The sequence below is a fragment of the Dermacentor albipictus genome, chromosome 8, assembly GCF_038994185.2.
Source record: "Dermacentor albipictus isolate Rhodes 1998 colony chromosome 8, USDA_Dalb.pri_finalv2, whole genome shotgun sequence".
Classification (NCBI taxonomy): domain Eukaryota; kingdom Metazoa; phylum Arthropoda; class Arachnida; order Ixodida; family Ixodidae; genus Dermacentor; species Dermacentor albipictus.
In genome coordinates, this window is record NC_091828.1 from 81673162 (window position 1) to 81693758 (window position 20597).

The window sequence follows — 20597 nt, forward strand, 5'->3', positions numbered from 1 at the left end:
TCAATAATTAGCTCTATGTCATCATCACCTCTCTGTTCTAAGGCTGCATATTTCTTTGCAAGTACCAGCCTGAATTTGTCTGCTTTTACTCTTACTCCCTCAAGATTGGCCTGTTTCTTCTTGAACACTTTAGCTCTTTCTCTCTTCAAATTAAGGGTAATCCTAGCCCTCACTAACCTATGATCACTGCACTTTACCATACATATCACTTCTACATCCTGCACTATGCTGGGATCAGCAGAAAGTATGATGTCAATTTCTTTCTTTGTTTCACCATTAGGGCTTTTCCAGGACCACTTTAGGACTTTAGGACATCGGACTGAATAGGCAAAGACCACTGTCGGATACATACGTAAACAGTCCCCGCTAGAGAACGTTGGGAAAACTTCAAAGTGTGGATAGATTCAAAATTGATTCAAAATTGACGCCTATACGCAATAAACAATGCGGACGAAGTTATCCAAGTGCCGCCTTTGAGCGTAGAGACATTTTGAACTCCGTTTTCTTCCTGTCTGCCACCAAGAAATACAAACAATAATACGCTACATTTTATCTCTATAAGTGAGCCTACAATGTATGCTCCAATCAGTTAAAGTGTCATGTTTGATAACATATATGCGTGTGTCACTACTGATTTTTCTTACACTTTGCTTGTCTGGTAGAGTTCGTTGGTAGACACTTATTGCATATTTGTTTGGATTTCGTGCGATTTGTGTCTGCATTGGAAATACAAGGCATGGCTTGTTTCCTCCATAACTTTGATGGTATGCTTATAAAAATGCGTCATTAAAATGTATCATTTTCCATTTTTCAGAATGAGAGAGACGATGGTAAGAGAGTAAGTAATGTCTTTACTTTTTCAAGATTCTTCCACTACTGCACTGAAGACAAACAACTGGAAGGCAATGCAACATCTAGTTTACGTCGATAAAATTTGTCTTCCTGAGTCAGTTGAGGGGAACACGTGATGCATGAACATGCAAATTGTTGTAACAGCCGTGCCGGAATGTCAACGTTTCATCCACATTTTCAACATTTTACCAAGGCATTTCAGTACATATATAGAGTGCATTCATCACTTCTGTTAGCAATTTTTTCATGCGTGGCATGGCTGTGTCAAGACGAAAAGAGCATGGGTCAGCACTGGTCTCATTTTATGCCGTCCTGGTATGTAAAACATTTCGCCGGCGAGAGGACGATGTACAGCTCCTCAAAGAACTGAGGGTGGAGTCACTGGGTATGGACATCTCTGACGTCACACCTTAGGTGACGACAGTAGCTGAAGCATCGGATTTAGAGCTGCATGAGCTTCGCGATTGTTCAACCTTTTTAAACTGTAGTGTATCCTGCAAGGGGGCTGAAAGACGCTAGAAGCATACGTACCCGATATGTAAAAGCACAAGTAATTGGTTAACGCAAGAGCGTTAAGAAACTCGTGTCGCAGAAAATCCGGCATCGGACGTCGCATCAGCAAAATTATTTTAGAACAACACATACCAAGGCCTCCCATATGACGCAAGAAATTGACTGAACTAATTAAATTTCTCACGCTAAAATACACAGAAAAATCGTAAACTGCAACTTGCACACAACCTACAGACATGATAGCTGTCGGAATGTAATTTTACTATTGAAGAAAATGTAATTATGTTGCGCGAAAACTTAAAGAAACCCTTTCACGCACACGCAAACGTCGCGGGCCTTCCGATTTTGCGTGATGGGAGTCTTGAGGGCCACGAAGGGGCGCGCTCGGTTCCTTGCATTAACCCTTTTTGCCGCTCGCCTCTGCCATATCGCGGGCCACGCAAGAGGCGTGGATCCACCACAAAGCTCGCCTTCGTGGATAGCCATCCGAGGTAAACATTACGGTAAATATTACGGTTACATACGCTCCAGTAACCGGGAAGCGTGAGAAACAGCCAGGGATCTTTGAATGCTGTCGCATTCCCCTATTAAAGGGGAAGTTTTAACGTCCTCCAAATTTTTACATAGGAAATTGTCTTTTAAAAAGGCAGTATATGTAGAAGTTGACTTTAAGATATCAGATTAATGCTAAGATTGTTGCCAGTGTCAACCAGACAGTACAAAGACTAAGAACAGCTAAAATATCTCTTTTTGACAGAACTAGAAACTGTATCATATGAATATGATTGCTTAGAAATATTGAAAAGTCAGCGGCATACATGCACAGCTTTGGCGCACACATTAATATAAGGGATGCGACAATGCGCCTCGAAAGTCCAACGTCCTTCTTTTGCGCAGCTGAAGTTGGTTGACCAATAGCAGCCACTTCCAAACTCAATTCAGGGTTGAAGTGACAGAGCCAGCAATGGGAGACGCCGAGGAGAGCGCGGAGGCACCGCTGCACCACTCTAGAGCAACTGCGGTTTGTGATCCTCGTTGGCTGCTCACTGTGCTTTATATGTGGTTCTCGGCGTCGTGGTCGTCGCCCCTCTATGCTGCTCTATGAGTAATGCCTAGCCTGTCATTGTGGCGGATAGACGAATTCTGGATCACTGGGGCAGTTTGTAGCCACGCAGCTTGGTTCAACCGACTGCTGCTCACAGCAAGTGGCATACCTTCGTCACCACCAAAGATAATAAGGCTGTTCGTTGGGGAATTGTGCTTTGTTACAAGATTGTCATCATCATCATCATCATCATCATCATCATCAGCCTGGTTACGCCCACTGCAGGGCAAAGGCCTCTCCCATACTTCTCCAACAACCCCGGTCATGTAACAATTGTGGCCATGCCGTCCCTGCAAACTTCTTTGTATACAACCATGAACGCAGGAAAACAAAGTAGGCAGATATAATAGAAAGTACTCCTTGCATCGACGACGCTTCAAATGGCACCTGCAGACCCCGCCCATGAAAAACTGTCCTCGACATTCAGCCACCACGCGACAATTTTCGCGTCCCCGCACTTCTCTTCGCGGAGCCCCTGTATTATTCAGGTGACTCTCAGGGGTCCCTCGTAGTTTTCCAGGTACTGTTGTACCACTCTACCGGCAACTTCACCTTGTGATCCTGGAGCGCTGATCATTACACTTTCTGTGTGGTTCTCGGCGTCGAGGTCCTCGTCCCTCTGTAATTCTGAAGGAACAATGCCTAGCTAGTTATTGTAGCGGATAGGTGAATTATGTGTTACTGCGCCAGTATATATTCACACAGATTGTTTCCGCCGGCTGCTGCTCAAACCAAGTGGCCAGAAGGACGACTGTTCGTAAAAAGACAACCCCTGGCCTTGGTGCTCACATAGAGAAAAGCAAAAGTCGAAAAGAGGCAGGGAAGGTGCGCCCCTGTCGTTATTGTTGGCATGTGTTCTGCCCGACTCACCATTGCTGAGAGACACACTGTCGTTCTCTTCACCGTCATCGAGCATTGCCCTCACGAACTCATTCTCGGTCTGGATTTTCTTGCCAGTCATCCTGCCCTCATTGACTGTTCGGCCGGCTCACTTCGCCTTCACTTGCCTCTTCTTGCCGACCCTGTGGACCCGCCTCCAAGCCATCTGAGCTGCATGGATTTTATTCGCCAACCGCTTCACTCTGTGTCACACGTAGAGGTGTCCGCACCAGCTGTACCTGACGGCAATTACGTGGCCGCACCAATTCCGGCCGTTCTGCTTACACATGGTGTTACCGGGCCGCACACTGTGCTGAAAATTACTGGCAACCGCACCTGCCTTCCACTTGTCAATTTCACGCTAACCACGCAAGTTCTGCCTCAGGGGATCTACTTGGCTACAATTAGCGCTTTGCAAGATGATGCGGTCGAGCCATTCACAGTTGAAGATCGTTACAGCTCAGCCCATACCGTGAAGTCATCGCACGGTACTGACGTCGGCATTAAGAAGATCGTTTCCTCTCACCTTACACCTGCTCAAGCTGAAGCTCTTTGCCCCGTTCTTGAAGGCTATCGCTACATTTTTGAATTTGACAATAGACCCTTAGGCCACACGTCCGTCGTGACCCATCGCATAAATACTGGCGATGCGAACCCTATTTACCGATGTCCATATCGTGTTTCTGCGTCGGAACGAGCTGTTATCCAACAGGAAGTCAAAAAGATGCTTGCAAAGGACATTATCGAGCCTTCCTGTAGTCCCTGGGCATCTCCCGTCATACTTGTCAAAAAGAACTTGGCATTTGTTCCCCCTGACGGCCTTAATCAGTTCAAGGTGATGCCTTTCGGGCTCTGTAACGCGCCTGCCACCTTCGAATGAATGATGGACTTTTTGCTTGAGGGGTTCAAGTGGTCCACCTGTTTGTGCTATCTGGACGATGTCATCGTTTATTCGTCCACATTCGACACGCATCTAGAGCGTCTTTCTGCGATTCTTGACGTGTTCCGCGACGCTGGTCTCCAGTTGAACTCGACAAAATGTAATTTCGCTCGCCGCCAAATCGCCGTCCTTGGACACCTCGTAGACGCCAGAGGCGTGCTACCCGATCCGGACAAAATTCGCGCCGTTACGATTTTCCTATTCTGAAGTCCACCAAGGACGTCCGTAGTTGCGTAGGGCTGTGCTCCTATTTCCGACGCTTTGTGAAGGATTTTGCGACCATCGCACGTCCCCTTACCGACCTTTTGAAGAAAGGCGCCCCTTTTTCTGGGGGTCCTGACCATGCCACATCTTTTTCGCAGCTGACTACACTCTTTACCACGCCTCCAATTTTAGCCCACTTTGACCCGTCTGCCTCAACGGAACTTCGAACTGATGCCAGTGGTCATGGCATAGGAGCAGTGTTAGCGCAGCGCCAGCGTGGACATGATCGCGTTATAGCCTATGCCAGCCGACTTCTATCACCCGCCGAGCGCAATCTTTCAATCACCGAGCGCGAGTGCATCGCTCTTGTCTGGGCTGTTGCGAATTTCATCCATACTTGTACGGACGCCCCTTCTGTACCATCACTGATCACCACGCTCTCTGCTGGCTATCCTCGCTCAAGGACCCCACGGGACGAATCGCTCGCTGGGCGTTACGCCTGCAAGAATATAACTACTCCTTGGTATATAAGACGGGACGCTTTCACCAGGATGCCGATAGTTTGTCCCGCTACCCCGTCGACTAACCGGGTAATGCGGACGCCATCGCTTGCGTTTTCTCTGTATCCCAGTGGCTTCATATCGGCAACGAGCAACTGCGCGATCCTTCATTACGAGCCCTCATCGAAACTCCTGGCGACGCCTCTCTCCGGATGTTTCTCCTAAGGAGGGAGCATTATACCGTCGCAATTTTGGTGCACACGGCCTTGACCTTCTGCTCGTCATTCCATCGCACCTGCGTTCGACTGTCCTCCAGCAACTTCACGATCTCCCTTGGCTAGACACTTGGGCATCTCGCGCACATACGACCGTGTACGCCGTCGATTCTCTTGGCCGGATCCCGCCCGCTCCGTGCGGCACTACGTTGCCGCTTGTGAGCCCTGTCAGTGCCGGAAGAAACCCTCCACAGCTCCAGCTGTATGTCTCCAGCCGATCGACATCCAACCCGAACCCTTTTTCCGTGTTGGTCTACACCTTCTTGGAGCATTTCCTCTCTCGGGCTCCGGAAATAAATGGGTCGCCGTCGCTACCGATTATGCTACGCGGTACGCAATCACCAGAGCCCTCCCCACAAGTTGCGCTACTGACGTTGTTGACTTTCTGCTCTATGACAACATTTTAGTGCACGGTGCTCCACGCCAATTACTCACTGACCGTGGCCGCAGCTTTCTGTAGGCAGTCGGCGAGGGCATCGTCCGCTCCTACTCGACAAAGCACAAGTTCAACACGTCCTACCTCCCACAGACCAACGGCCTCACGGAGCGCCTCAACCGGACCATCACCGACATGCTTTCGAAGTACGTTGCGACCGACCACCACGACTGGGAGCTTCACTTACCATATGTGACGTTCGCGTATAATTCGCCGCGTCACGACACCACCGGCTATTCACCATTCTATCTCCTATATGGCCGAGAACCCGCATTGCCCTTGGACGCTTTGCTGCCCTCGGCCACACGTTCCGCCACTGAATACGCCCGCGACGCGATCGCACACGCCGACCACGCGCGCCAGCTCGCCCGCACCCGTCTCGACGCCTCACAGAAGCATCAGAGATGCCTCTATGATTGCCACCATCGTGACGTGCACTGTTCTCCGGATCCTCTGGTGCTTCTCTGTTCACCCGTTCGACGTGTGGACCTTCCCGAAAAGCTGCTGTCGCGCTACACTGGCCCTTACTGTGTGGTCCGACAAGTGACCAATGTCACGTATGAAATCATCCCTGCCGATCTCTCAGCGTCATCATCAGCTGCAAGTGACATCGTTCACGTGGCAAGACTAAAACCATACCACCCACCTTTCACCGCGGATGTGTAGATTAAGCACCGGACGGTGCTTCTACAGCCGGGGGTGATGCTACGGAACAGCCGCCACAGTGTGGCTGCACTGAGAAGGACGAAGACGACGTGTGTGCCGGCTTGATATAGCGTCACCATTTTTGGCCTGCGTGAGCTTCCCTGTAAATAAATTGTAAATAGTATTCGGCTTCAGCTTCACGCAACAATATTAAAGGTTGCATTGTCAATCGTAGAGTTCGTGGTTTCCAAATCTGCACGTAATGCGTTGCTAAGAAAGAAGCGTAACTTCAACAGTGCCTAATAAAATGCACGCATCTGTGGTTTACCTTTAAATGCCTTCGTTTTTTGTTCCAGAGAAGGCTGGGTTGACTTCCAAGCTGTTCAGGTGGATGGGTTTACGAGTGTCGATCTGAAGAAGATAGTAGGAAGTAAGAAATAATTTTCGTTAATTTTTTGCTTCATGAACACAAGAAATGCCTTTGAAAGGTGTACTCAGTTTAAAATGTCCTACGGTATAAAATATTCCATAGGAGGTTCCTATGTTAGGCGCCATGAAGAAAATTTTAAATATTTCTGCTTTCTTGATCACTTATACTAATGGCACGAACTTTGCAGTCCTCTGGGCCAACGCATAATGTATATGATGTTTGCTTTACAACGTTAACTTCTAAAAATAAAAAGCGATGCCTCATATAATGAGCTAACCGTAAGATCCATATTCCAGAAGGTAATAAATAATAATAGTACCGCTGCATCGAGTTCTATTCCTGAAGTGATGTGTTCGATCAAAGCATTTTCATGAGCTCAGCAACCTCAGTCAAATATACCAGGATGAAAATTGGCAATACTGTACCCACCGTGGTTGCTTTTTGGCTAATGTTTTGGGCTGCTAAGCATCAGGTGGCAGGATTGAACCTCGGCCACGGCGGCCGTATTTCGGTCTGGGTAAATGCAAAAATACCCGTGTACTTAGACATACATGCACGTTAAAGAACCCCAGGTGGTCCACGTTTCTGGAGTCCCCCACTGCAGCGTGCCTCATAATCAGATCGTGGCGTTGGTGCTGAAATCCCATAGTTTTTTTTATATGACAGTGCTGCACTTCAGCGGTAGTTCTCGCAACAGTGTTTCAAAAGAGCGAAGCCTTTTTCTCTATCTCGCAGCAAGCCTAACCCGCAAAAGAGGATTCCAAGCACAATGTAAGATCAGGACGCCTCTCCCTTCTTCCCTTTCCTTCTTTTGCATAAGTAAAAGCATCATTCGTGCGGGTTCTACTGCTCTCAGGGAACACCAAATGACAGTTAGATTGGTGTACCTAGAACATCGTTCAAAAGTGTCCTCTGCTGACCTAGTGTTCTGGTGCCAGAATTCTTGACTTCTGAACGAAAATGTAGACAAAGAGAATGCTGCATTGAGATGAAAACTTGAAGCTATGAGTTCTTGCGTATAGCCATTGCCAGTGACGACGCTTAGATTTACGAATACGCTATCCAGGTGAAGTCGCAACGGAAGGAGTGCAAAAATGAAGTAGAGAAAAGGTTAACATTTTTGCGGGACAACAAAGCAATTATGCAAGTAATGCTGATCGTGTTGTGGAATCGTGCATCCCCAAACCATACGTGTAAGTCGAACTTTTAGTCAGGCTTGACACTCTGAGGCGTGCAAGCGTCTGAAAGATGGTGTGCACCTCGCGGGACCAAATTTATCGAATGAGGGCTGCTCGATTCTACGCCATTATAATGCCGCTGTGCACTCTATTTGATTTCGCGTAAATTTTTCGCACGCAAGATTGTGACGGTTCTACAGCGTACTACTTTCACTGCTACGTTGATTTAGCCACCAAAAAAAATTTTTTTTTCTTCCCAACTATAAACTGGTGCTCCCTATTCGTCAGAGAGCACCAGGTTATAGTGCTCAGAGAGCACCTCTGTTTGTGTCTAATATTTAAAAGGACACGACATTATTGCTGACAAGTGCTTCTCAAAATAGAACTTTCAAGGATGTTTTAAGCAAATGAAGTTGAAATGGAATCTGGTGAACGTGTCTGACAGCTGACCACATTAGTGCCAGAAAGCTTGCGGTAGAATTCGCTAAGCATACAGCTCGGAATTGGCGACGGACATATTACAGTTTTAGGATGACATGTGGCAAATGAGTTACATTGCTTCCTCCTGCAAAATTGCTTTGATGCGCATCGCATCTCTATATTACAGTGTTATGCAATTGTTTGTTTGGCCAAAATAGCATTATTTTTAGCAAAGGTATGCCATTCGTGAAATTGTGTAAGTTCGTACTGTTTATGTCGTGTCGTGGTTACAACGTGCATAGAGATTGTTTGCGGTTATTTATTTATGTTTGCAGAAACACGTGCTGATTCTAAAATATGCCACTTCATGGCTAGCCCACAACAGCCAATTACACTGAAGCACGGAGTTTAAGATTACTTAGGCGTTCTTGCGCATATGCCGAGGAACTCCATTAGGGCATTGTAACTATTGCACAAAGAGGACGATGAGACCTGCAGAAAAATAACTATTAGTTGCAATGAATGTATACAAACTTGCCCAACTCACAGTAATTCTATAAGGACACCCGCTATATTATTATTGTCAGGCTGCATGGGAGAAGTAAGATAACTTTTTGTCATCATTGCAGATATTTCCTAGATTCCGCAATAAACAACATCCACATACAGCAGCAAAAGCGATTGTCAGAGAGTGGCCGAAAACCTTAATCTTCCTGTGTTGAAATCAGACAGCCATCAAAATCTCAGTAAAAGCTTTACGTTTTACATCATAACTATTGCTTTCGGCGAAAACTCTTTTGTTCAGCACGTGTTACTAAAAAAATTAAATTATGGGGTTTTACATGCCAAAACCACTTTCTGATTATGAGGCACGCTGTAGTGGAGGACTCCAGAAACTTCGACCACCTGGGGTTCTTTAACGTGCGCCTAAATCGAAGCACACGGGTGTTTTCGCATTTCGCCCCCATCGAAATGCGGCCGCCTTGGCCGGGATTTGATCCCGCGACCTTGTGCTCAGCAGCCCAACACCATAGCCACTGAGCAACCACGGCGGGTATGTTACTAAGGAGACAATGACTCAAAGCAGAATAAACTTTGGCGCACATGCTTAGTATAGCACCGAATCGTGTGCCAAATATTTCTCATAGCAGAATTAAAGAATCGCGTTGTTTTAGAATAGTGTTTTAGACAATTACACATTAGTAGAGACCTCTTGCACTACTAAACAGTGAAGTTTTGTACCTGCTGATTCTATATAATTCATACAGATTATTTTATTCTGTATAAATTGAAGATATTTGTGGATTCCAGAAAATATTTTATTGCATTTTATTGGTAGTTGAGCCAACGGAAGAGCGACCAGAAGAGCTTCCTCACTCCTACGTTGTGGCGAAGGTTGCTCAGGAATGTATGCTTGTCACATATGGTCAATCAACTGATGGTAAGAGTTTTGTGTATCCTACAAGCAAAGCTGTAGTGAATCTTTGAAAGACCAAAAATCACCCAGAAAATATATTATCTAGTGAACAGCGTCCATTTTACTATGCATTGGACGGCGTGACCCATATTTTGCTACTTCATTTACACTAACGACTTTTCCTCGTGGAACATAATTGTGCTCTTGGCGGCAACCTAATTTGCTATTAGAAGGGATTTCGAGGGATTGATTTTCATTCTCAGATACTCATTTAGCGAAGCCACAAGTTACACTCCCCCGTGTCATTCCTGCAGTACGCTGGTGTGGTAGGGAGGTTTCCACCCACGAGGCAGATAGCCTCTAGCCCAACGTGGGCTCCCATAGACTGTCTTTTCCACAGCTGCAGCAAGCACTTAGAAGCGCGGCTTTGACGGAAAAAGAGAACCACGCAGAGCACACGAATAATTCCTAAACTGTAGCTTATCTGCCAATGGTTGCTCTTATGTGCCGGGATGATGTTCTCACAATAAATGTGCATTGTACTCGACAGCGCTGAACAAAGAGCTGATGGTAGGCTTTGACAGGCCTGATAGCTCGTGCAATATTTCGGGGCTTCAAAAAATATTAGATGTGGAAATATGTCTTCGTGGTTCTTGAAAGCACCATAAGTTTGTAATGAACAACACAGTATTTGTTTCGCGACGATCATATGCATTTGGGGGTTGCTCAAGAATACTTGCAGTGGGGACTGTGTCGGTAAGAAAGTGGGCCACTCTTTTGTGGAAGAATGCGTAAAAGACCACCGAACACCAGAGACCAAATTCACAAATATTTCTATTTCTAGTGCTCGTCGGCACTGTTCGACGTTTTGTTCTAGTATGAAATCCGGCATTACAATCCGCAGAAATTTGTTCTCACATACAAATTAAATTATAAGATCTTGTGAATGCGGAAATCGTTCTTGCGTTTCTTCAATCAAGTACTGCGCTTTGCTTGCTTTTTCGTATTTTAGAATTGTACACCCTCGATATACAAGCAATGCACTTGGTCAGAATCAGCATACGGGTTCGTTGTCATCGAGGACGACTGCTATAGTTGTGATGCCTGACGAATAGTCAAAACCATTCTCATGGTGTAAGGGACAACTTTTGTGAAAATTGTTAACCATACAACTGTTGTTAACGGCATTTTTCATGCATCCTTTATGCAGAATTTTATGTTATAAAAAGTAGCAAACCAATACCAAATATGATTGACGAAGGAAAAGCTTTCTGAATACCACCCCACATTTTCACGGATTATGTATTACTCAAGCATTGCATCTTGCGGACTGAGGTGAACAACCATTACTGCAGCACGTTTTTAAGTGATTCCGTGTAGTACAGCGTTCTAATGCATTGATCTGGTCTTTCATGCCTTTAAATAGGGGGTAATTGACGTTCTTTTGTGTCTATGGAGTGCAACGCATAATGAATCGGCGGCGCACGTTGCACACATGCTAGAAAGGTAAAAAAAAAATCAGAGCTGGTTCCTTTTTCTGCTTCCCAGATTTGTTGGATATGTGGATTTGCCACCTCCTGCACAAGGTTTGTCACCAACAAAACAAAAGCTTTACACAAGCAATATGCGTACATGTAACAGCCTGTCTCTGACTGCAGCACAGTCTACTTTTTCTCATTATGTCGGAGCGTATGTGCAACACCAAGTGACATCATTATCCAACCTTTAGGCCACTGTTATGGCCAACCTCACTCATTGAAGGCTGTAGGTCACGCGATTGATGAATTCCCTATCTGGGTCTGTAGGTACCTCAAATATCACCTAGGTAAAATGATGCAATGTTGTACTTGACAAACCGAACAGTTTGCGACCAAGAATAAACGTTGTGAGATAACTGAAGAAAATTAAGGACATTTTTTTACGCGATCAACAACTTTATACGACAAACCCAATAGAAACTTTCTTCAAGGTGACTGGCACCCATTTGTAGTTGTGTGCTTGTCGTGCATTGGAAATCACAGCTGTAAAAGAACTTTGTTTACGCCATGTCCCTGTATAGCCCCCTATATTGTGATAATGCAAGTCGAAAATGTCATTCCAAACATTTGCTATCGTCAGCAATATCCGTCACACATTTCACGGGGTTGCATTTTGTTTTGTGAAACGCGAACACAAACCACTAAGCTACGAATCTGTGAACGAAATTCTGTGAGGACACATCGCAAGGGTTTTAAGACTGTTTACCAGTAAAGTTCCGCTCTATTAGAACGAATATTATTTCCAAAATTATAAACTACATCTGCAGGAACAATTCACAAAAATTGGCAAGGCTGTCACAAACAACGAGATAATCGTTTTGTACAAAAGTCTGAAACTTTTTGATAATGTCCTCCTTTGTAAAATAATGACTCTTTTATAAATTCACATTAATACTGAGAAGTTTATGTAGTTATAGTTACAAGATTCATTATACCGTAAGATAGCAGGGAGAGGCCTTCGTCTTTTGGGCAGTGGGCATAGAAGAGGCTGCTGCTGATGATGATAACCATGATCATGATGATTATGACGCTAGAAAGTCTAACATGCTGAATCGTTTAAATACATTGTAAATGTACAAGTAAAGTGGTAGTATTCTGATATGTTATCCATGCATTGGAATGCATGGGCTTAGCATTGGCTTGAAGTCGAGGTGCATTTCAGAAGATAGGAGCTGGGCTCCTTATCAAATCAGCGAAATCTCTTCGGGGTATGATTTTAAGCGTATATATGTCTTATCGCTGCTAAAATGCACTTTTCAACTACTTCAATAGATTGTCACCGACTGCGGCTTTTGTTACGTGCGGAATATCCAGGTACCAACGCATCAGCAACAAAAATATTTTTTTTTCTAATATGGTTACATGCGCTGTGTGATTTGTTCCTCGTTGTTTTTTGCCACTTTCAAAGGGCAAAATTTGTTCAAAAGGAAACCGCTATATTTAAGGTATAAGGATTTCATTCTTCATACCACTTTTTATGGAGACTATAGCTCTAGGTCTTGTTACTTGGTTTGGCTGGATGAACTTATTTCTTACATGTCCCGGATTTGCCCGGGAATATAATCAATTTAAATAAAGTACAAATGTAGAAGACCACACAGGTCTAATAAAACCAGTCACTTCAATTGGTTTTCGTCTAGATAGCCCATAAAATCTTGTCAGCAGTTTATTTCGTAGCCCTGTTTCCCTCTCTCAGCGGCCATGGAAGTGTCTTATCCTTTTGAGTATCGTTTACTACTGCTTTCAGGACAGCAAAAGTGCCTGCTTTGGGGATTATCCGGAAACCATGTTAGCACTGACACTGAGTGCTATAAAGCCCTCAAATCGATTTGCCCTGATGACATGTACGATATGACGGAAAGCGACGGTCCGTGCCTGCACTACGATCGTTACGAAGACAGCCGTAACAATATAGGACAGGAGGATGAAGAAACCCATTAGCACCATGCCGCTGTTCGAAATAAAACAACGTTATCAAATATCACGATTTTCAAGCGCATACATAATTCTTTTAGCGGCATATGGACAGATGCCTTGAACGATGCGTCGCGGCACATCTTTCTTAGACTCTTTTTTTCTATTTATATTAATACTATTCAATATTTTCGCATCGCGAACTGTGCTTTCCGAGGCACGTTGTCTTATTCTTTCCGCAGCAGCCCATGTACAACCAGAATAGAAAGACAAACGGACTTTCTGCAACGACATCTGTAAAGGCGTTGCTATCGCGAAATGAGACTATACTGGCCTATAGAGCACGCGCCCCGCTCGGCTGCGCACAGCCTGCGCGCACAGTACCAGCACAGCTCGCTTTACAAAGTCTACTGTCCCGATCTAGTTTGCGGGGCGTTGCTTCCGCGGTGTACAAGGCACGAGCCGTGCTCTGTCTCACGAGAACGTGCGACGCATGCCGATGGCGCGATGTGATACGAAGTTATGCAGGCACTCCCTCGCGTAAAAGAAAAAAAAAATACACGGGACAGCTACACCTCTACGTGGCGTTCCTGTCACTGGCGAGAACTTGGATGGCGCCCGCTCGTGAGTGACGTCACGGCCAGGACGCCGCTCGCTCCGGCTCGCTCAGCTCCCACGCGCGCTCGTTCCTTTCATGTATGCGTGGGGTATGGGTGGTTCGAGCCGTAGTTATTGAATGTTATGTCGGCTTCTTTCTGCGGACATGCCAGATCCACAGTTCCTTCTTCAATAAAGCATGAGTGACAGCAAAATTTTGCGGCTCTTGTATATCGCAAGCTATGTAGCGTTTAAGAAGTCTACAGGTTCTGCAATGCATATATGCGCCTCGTCTCTCCATAAATTTTGCGTAAAAAAATGTCTGCAAATTCAACACGCGAAATTGTCTATGAAGCTTTGGTAAACAATTAACATTCCCTTAGTATTTAGCAATGAGAGACATACCATTTCACATGGAAGAAAAATCTTTGTGTTTCGTGCCAACATGTTATCCGTGTTAGCAAAACACTTCCCAGCGAAGCTGACATATTGATTCTTATTATTCGGTTCTTATTCTTTTTTTCTTCTCCTGCACTCCCCGTTCCGCCGCTGCCACAGGTGGATGGATGGATGCTTTGAGCGTCACGTTTGGAAGAGGGCAGTGGTTTGCGCCACCAAACTATTGCTATTATTTAGGCTATTGTCCTACCTATCATGAAAAAAACGCGTATTCCCATCGCCAAACTTCCTCAACTACTATTGGGTACCTTATTTCTGTACGCCTCCATTGTTTGCCGTCTCCCTACTTTTCTTCCCCCAAACTTCCAATCGACTCGCACTGATCTTTACTGCCGAAATGTTTTACTTTCCCTTGTTCTCGCTGAACCCAAGTGTTTCTACTAAGCGAAGGAGCTTAAATCAACCGCTGAGCAGATATCTAGCGTCAACGTGAGCGCTGTCTCTCGATGTTTCAAGGCTGCTTCCTCGACTTTCTTCCTCATTCTTCCGCTACACCACCATTCTCCACTTTGCTCTTCGCGCTCCTTTTGTTCTCGCCGTATTTCATCCGTCACTAGGTTCTCCGTTCACTCTTTCATCGTTCGCTGTGGTCGTTCGCTCGGTTACGCCGAGCAAGGACGAGTCACGCCGACGATCAGCGCAGGCATTGATTTGTAAGAGCTGCGTTCGAAATGATTTCAATTTTGGTGATAATTGGTGATGCTTAAGTGGCTGTGACACTGCATCGATCGCTGAATACACGCAAATGTACGATAGAAGACGAGATTGCCTTTTGAACTTGAGTGAAGATTAGCTCTTAGGGGGTTTGAAGGACAAGAACGTCTTACACCAGCACAGAATGAAGATAAAGTCGGACAAAAAAATTCCAACAATACATCTGATACTTACTTTTTGTACAAGTGAACTGCCTGACATGATCGAGGCTGGGTATGTAAAGATTTGACTAAGGCCGTACATCCCATATTCACTCCAACGCTTAAAATGCAAGTGGTATGACCACATTTCGCAAAGCTGCCGAGGCTGACAGGTCGAGGCACCTGGCAGTTGCTTTACCTTGTTTGTTGGATGAGGTTTTCGCCCACTAATACAATAGTTAGGGTCAGTGATAACAGCGTAACGTACACTGTGCATAACACTTGTAGAGAGGTCTATAGAGCATCTGCGGACTGCGCGAGCGTCAGAAGCAGTTGTAGATGCTGGCTAATAAATACGTTTGTTTCACGTAGCACACTGCCCAAGCATGCGGCACGGTCATGCGAGGCCTTACCGCGGCATTCGCAGATTAATTATTCGTTCTCGCGAAAAACGACAATGAGAACTGTGTTTTTTCAGCCTTTCAATAATAAAGGGAAAATGAGGCAAGCGCCTAATCGTAGCAATTGCTACAAAGGAAACCCATACGGATTCCCCGAAAGAACAGACTCATATGTGAAGAAAAATTCGTCCTGGTCCGGGTCAGCTTTGCTGGCCGCGTTCTCTACGACGCAATCTACCTTCTTAAGCAAATTGTGTTATCACAAATAGCCGATGGATTCTATTCTTTTGGTCCTCCACCCCCCCTTCGGATATTACTATATTACATGCCAAAAAATACAATGTTTCAATACAAAGCCTTTATATTGCGCTCGCTTACCAAGTGCAGTGATCGCTCTGTTGAGCAAGGTCATCGACGTGATAAAGGCGGATAAGACATACTTACCTTAGTGATTTTAAATCAACTTGTCTTGAAATTCATGTGAATGATGCAAGTGGCTCACACAGATATTTATAGCAATCGCGGTTTGATGTTTCGGGGTGGCATTGGGGTGACCACACGCGAGTATGCACTTTTGTATTTTAGTTTCTACGCTAAGCAATAACATATTGAGGGTATTTTTCAAATAAAGCTTTACATTCGCAGCCCGTACCAGGATGAATTCTGCTTCAACTGTGAGGCTTTTCTTTCTGAGAAACCTGTGTTGGTTTTCTTTGTACCTTCGTATTACAATTCGGATGGACGCCAATTTTCTCATTTCGTGTACTTTCCTCTACCTTGTGGACATCCACACAACTGATTTGCCATCTTCAAACCTTACGCGGCACGTGACAGCAAGACAGTCAAACAGTGCAGGCCGGTTCGGACAAGCCAGAGAGGAGCAAATGCTTGCCGCGCGCCCTTTCCACATCGCGCTAAGAAAAGTTCTTCAAACAGGAAATACACGTGTATAACTTTTAGAAGTGTTCATGAGGTCACCGAATCTTTATTAACAATTCTTCCGCGTGCATGTGGCCGCAAGTGAGTCATTTTTGACGACAAATGCGAATGCCCTCGCCCAGAGTCAAATATCATTATTCGTGCACGTCATAGAGAGTTTGAGTTGCACCCCTGATTTTTCTTCCGAGTCAACCTAAGTTAACACGAAACCTTCATACTTTATATTTTGGGAAATGTCTCGCGAAGAATAATATTGAAGTACATATGTATTTACTTTCGGCTGATATTCATTAAAACACATAGTCCGTCGTCGAGAACAGAATGACCTTCTCCTGGAGATTCTGAAGACATTGTAATTGCCAATGCGCATAATGCGCCTCGTGGTATTTATTCACGTAAAACGGGCCTTTACCACGAAAGCCTTATGACAACTATCACAGGTCTTTCTTTATATGTACCAACATATATCTACGCCGCTGAGAAAAGCCACTACATGAGATGCAGCTATTGTATCTGCCGAGTTTCCCACAACGAAAAATACCTGGGGGTGCTAAAGCAAAATATGGGCGTCTGTAATAACACGCCGAAGGAGATTGGAAGATGTAAAGGAGGGGATATCGGGATAGCATATCTCCTGGCTTTTTCATCCTTTTGAACTTGCTACTACTACGGGAAAGTGAATGCTAAAGAAAGAAACAGGAGCAAGTTAACATGCCGCGTTAAGGAAATACTGCCAATTTCAAAGTCGCGGTAACGTGTGAGATCGATTTATGTGGGCACGATGCACATCGTGTGCAAATTATCTACAGCGAATACCCATTTGAACATATTTAAATTCTATTTTAAAGTACGTGCGCGCAGCCAACTGCAATATGCAGCACTTAGCGACAGCGACATCAAGGAAGGATTGTAAACAACCCAGCAAATGATACCTCACGAGATTGCGCTGCAATCGTGGCGGGCCCGGCTACCAAGTTTCTCGCTGCTCCCATCGTCCCAGTGTTCTTTTTATTTTCTCCCTGGTCGTGAGGTCGACCCTTTTCGCCTCTGGTGGAGGTACAAAGATTGGTAAAATTTGTTTCTGACATGAAATAAATCATTGTGAATAAGCTGACCTTGAAAGTGTGCATAGTATCATGGTATTGTCACTTCGTATTGTGAGAAGTGAAAATTTTTGGCGCGATTTTCACTCGCAAGCGATCAGTACAGCCGCCACAGCAATAGTCTCTGCGAAGCAGCTGGCCTGGCTAACGCGTTTTCTCATCGCTACCAATGGCGCCGAGAAAATTAATTATATTGTCACTTATGAGCGACATAAATGTGCGGACTTTGATTGTGTTGACCAATATAGGTGTCTGTTTATTAGAAAATTCGTACAGGTCGCAAGGACCGTCCACCTAGGATCCGACGGCCAGTGACCTAGGCCTATGTACCGTTTCCCAGCGATCGCCAGCTCGCCTGGTTTGCTCATAAGTGGCCCGAGTTCGTGAGCGCCAATGTACGCTTAGAATGGACCCTGTTGAAGAGCAGCCAGTTTGCTCCTTTCATTTCAAGCGTGCCTGGTTCCAATATAAACAGTTCCAATATGTGCCCTCTTCGCCAGTCAGTCACGCGACGTTAAAAAACCGCAAGCACTCATAGTGTCCACGGGACGTGTACGCATTAAAGGCGCATTAATATGCCGAACAATTTTTATAATATTAGCCGGAGACTGCCCGTTCCGGAAGAAATAGAAGATGGCGCTGCCCACAGATTCCTTGCACTAGCTACTAGGAGCGGCCGCGGAGCATGATTTATTTGCGTTTATTACAAGATATTCCATGACACTATAACGTCATAGAGCCCTTTCCGCGCGTATGCGACATCACTTTGCCAACAATTCTTTGGTCAGGATTTCCACAGGCGACACTTTTAACGTTCCATTGGACACCGCGCAGTTTTCAACCATTCACAACCGGCTAAGCAAGCGGAAGCGGATCAATCACAGGCATCGGCACCACCCTGTTAAGCCGGTTATCTACTTTAACTGTTCTGGCTCGGCCCAATCGAGTCCCTCTCCCCTTGAGCGTGCTTCTCGCCTCCTCTCAGGAAATTATATAAAGAAGTCTGTTCAATGTAGGAAATGCTATTAGCTTTAAATTTAAACAAAATTACCTGTTATAAACAAGGAGCGCATTTCAACGCCTCGGGTTGCCACCCTATGCTTGCATCGGTAGTTGCGTAACTTTGGCACCAGGTGGTTGCAATAAAAACATATTGAAATAGTTTTTGTGTTATGAGCCCCATAGCAGGACTATTTCCTGAATTATCAGATATTGTTTGGGCTATCGTTGGCCTTAGTGAGGTTAGAAGAACTGGTCAGACTTATGCAGTGCTAACGGCCATTGCCTCTGCTATAGAGGACTCCCAGATTAGAAGCAACAAGAGATATGATTCCTAATCTCTAAGTACATAGCGGGCAACATTGAGGCATTCTACAGCAGTAATCATAGGACAAGAGTTCTAGCAATATAAGCTAATAAAAGGTAGATAATAAAGGTAGTACAGACCTGCTGTTGTGATGATGATGATGATGATGATGATGATGATGAATAGGTCAGTTTTATGAAGATGTTGAGTTAACCGTGACAAAAGTGCAAAATCCGTATACTCTAGTCATAGGCGACTTGAATACAAAAGTGGGCAAAAAGCAGGATGGTGAACAAGCACTTGGCAACTACGGAGCCGATTCTAGAAGTACTAAGAGAGGTGTATTAGTATTCATGGAGAGGAAAAGGCTTCGAATAATCAACAGCATCTTCGGAAAGCGTAGCAAAATAAGATGCACCAGAAAAATCAGTAATGAAGAAAGAAGAAACGAAATATTTTTTTTTCTTTCTGCTCATCCCAGCGTAGTGCAGGATGTAGAAGTGATAGTACGGGTAAATTGCAGGAATCATAGAGGCAATGAGGTCCAGGGCCAGGGTCAACACGAAGAGAGAAAAAATTGGTCAAGAAGAAAGAGGCCAACCTAGGCGCAGTAAGGGCAAAAGCAGACCAATGTACAATTATGCACCTTCAAGGTGGCACAAATAAATAAATAATATCAAATTTAGTCCAGTACTTGCAAACAAATATGCACCCTAAGAGTAGAGAGATGAAGATGACATAGAAGTAATGATTGAAAGCTTAACTAGGCTGGGTGCAGAAGCAGCACTTGAAGCACGAGGTAAAGCTCCAAGGCAAACACTTAGTAAGCTCTCCAAGTAACGAAGAAGGTAATAAAGAAGCGACAAAGAATGAAAATGTTCAACTTCGCAGAGTTAAAATAAAATTCTCGGAAAACTCAAAATGAGCAACAAGAAGAAAGTAAGGGATATTAGAAACTATGACGTGAGAAAGAGTGAGGAAGCAGTCGGGAGAGGAGCATGCAATCAATGAGAAGAAATATTGGTATAGGACAAACAAAGATGTCTGCACTGGACGACAAGCAAGGTAATATCTTCAGGAATCTCGAATATGCAGTAAAAGCTGGGAAAGAATTCTATAATAGCTTGTAGAGTGCCTAGAGCAGCCACCATTCCACCATTCGCAATAGTAATGAGCAGGTCACAGAGGCTCTTTTTATAACAGAGGCTCTTTTTATAACTAGCAATGAAGTTAGGAGGGTCTTGCAAGACATTAGGCGGGGCCAAGAGGCAGTGGAAGATAGAATAACATATGGTTTAATCAAAACATGGACGAGACCTAATGGTTGAAAAACTGGCGGCCGTTTATTCGAACTTTTTCTCGACTTCAAGGGTCCCAAAGAAACGGAGGAATGCCAGCATTATATTATACCAAAAAAAGGAAGGAGTTAAAGAAATTATAGACCAATTGGCTTACTTCCAGTATTGAATGAAATATTCATCAAGAAAATTTCGAGCAGAATTAATGCAACACTTCAGTTAAGTCAACCAAGGAGACAGGCTGGCTTCAGGAGCGCATGCTCTACAATTATTCGCATCGATGTCATCAAACAGGTAATCGAAAAATGCGCAGGATACGGTCAGCCTCTCTATAAGGCTTTCGTAGACTACAAAAAGGCATTTCATTCCACAGAGATACCAGCAGTCATAAAGG

At 44.8% G+C, this 20597-nt stretch overlaps 1 protein-coding gene across 1 annotated transcript in view; it reads left to right on the plus strand.

The window, feature by feature from the left end:
* LOC135898620 (uncharacterized) overlaps nucleotides 1-13273 on the plus strand; it is a 39465-nt gene extending 26192 nt beyond the window's left edge. The window contains exons 5-8 of the mRNA XM_065427667.2: nucleotides 815-838; nucleotides 6706-6779; nucleotides 9717-9818; nucleotides 13080-13273. Coding sequence (XP_065283739.1) covers nucleotides 815-838; nucleotides 6706-6779; nucleotides 9717-9818; nucleotides 13080-13273 — 394 coding nt within the window. The remainder of the gene's footprint in view (nucleotides 1-814; nucleotides 839-6705; nucleotides 6780-9716; nucleotides 9819-13079) is intronic.
* The last annotated feature ends 7324 nt before the right edge of the window (nucleotides 13274-20597 follow it).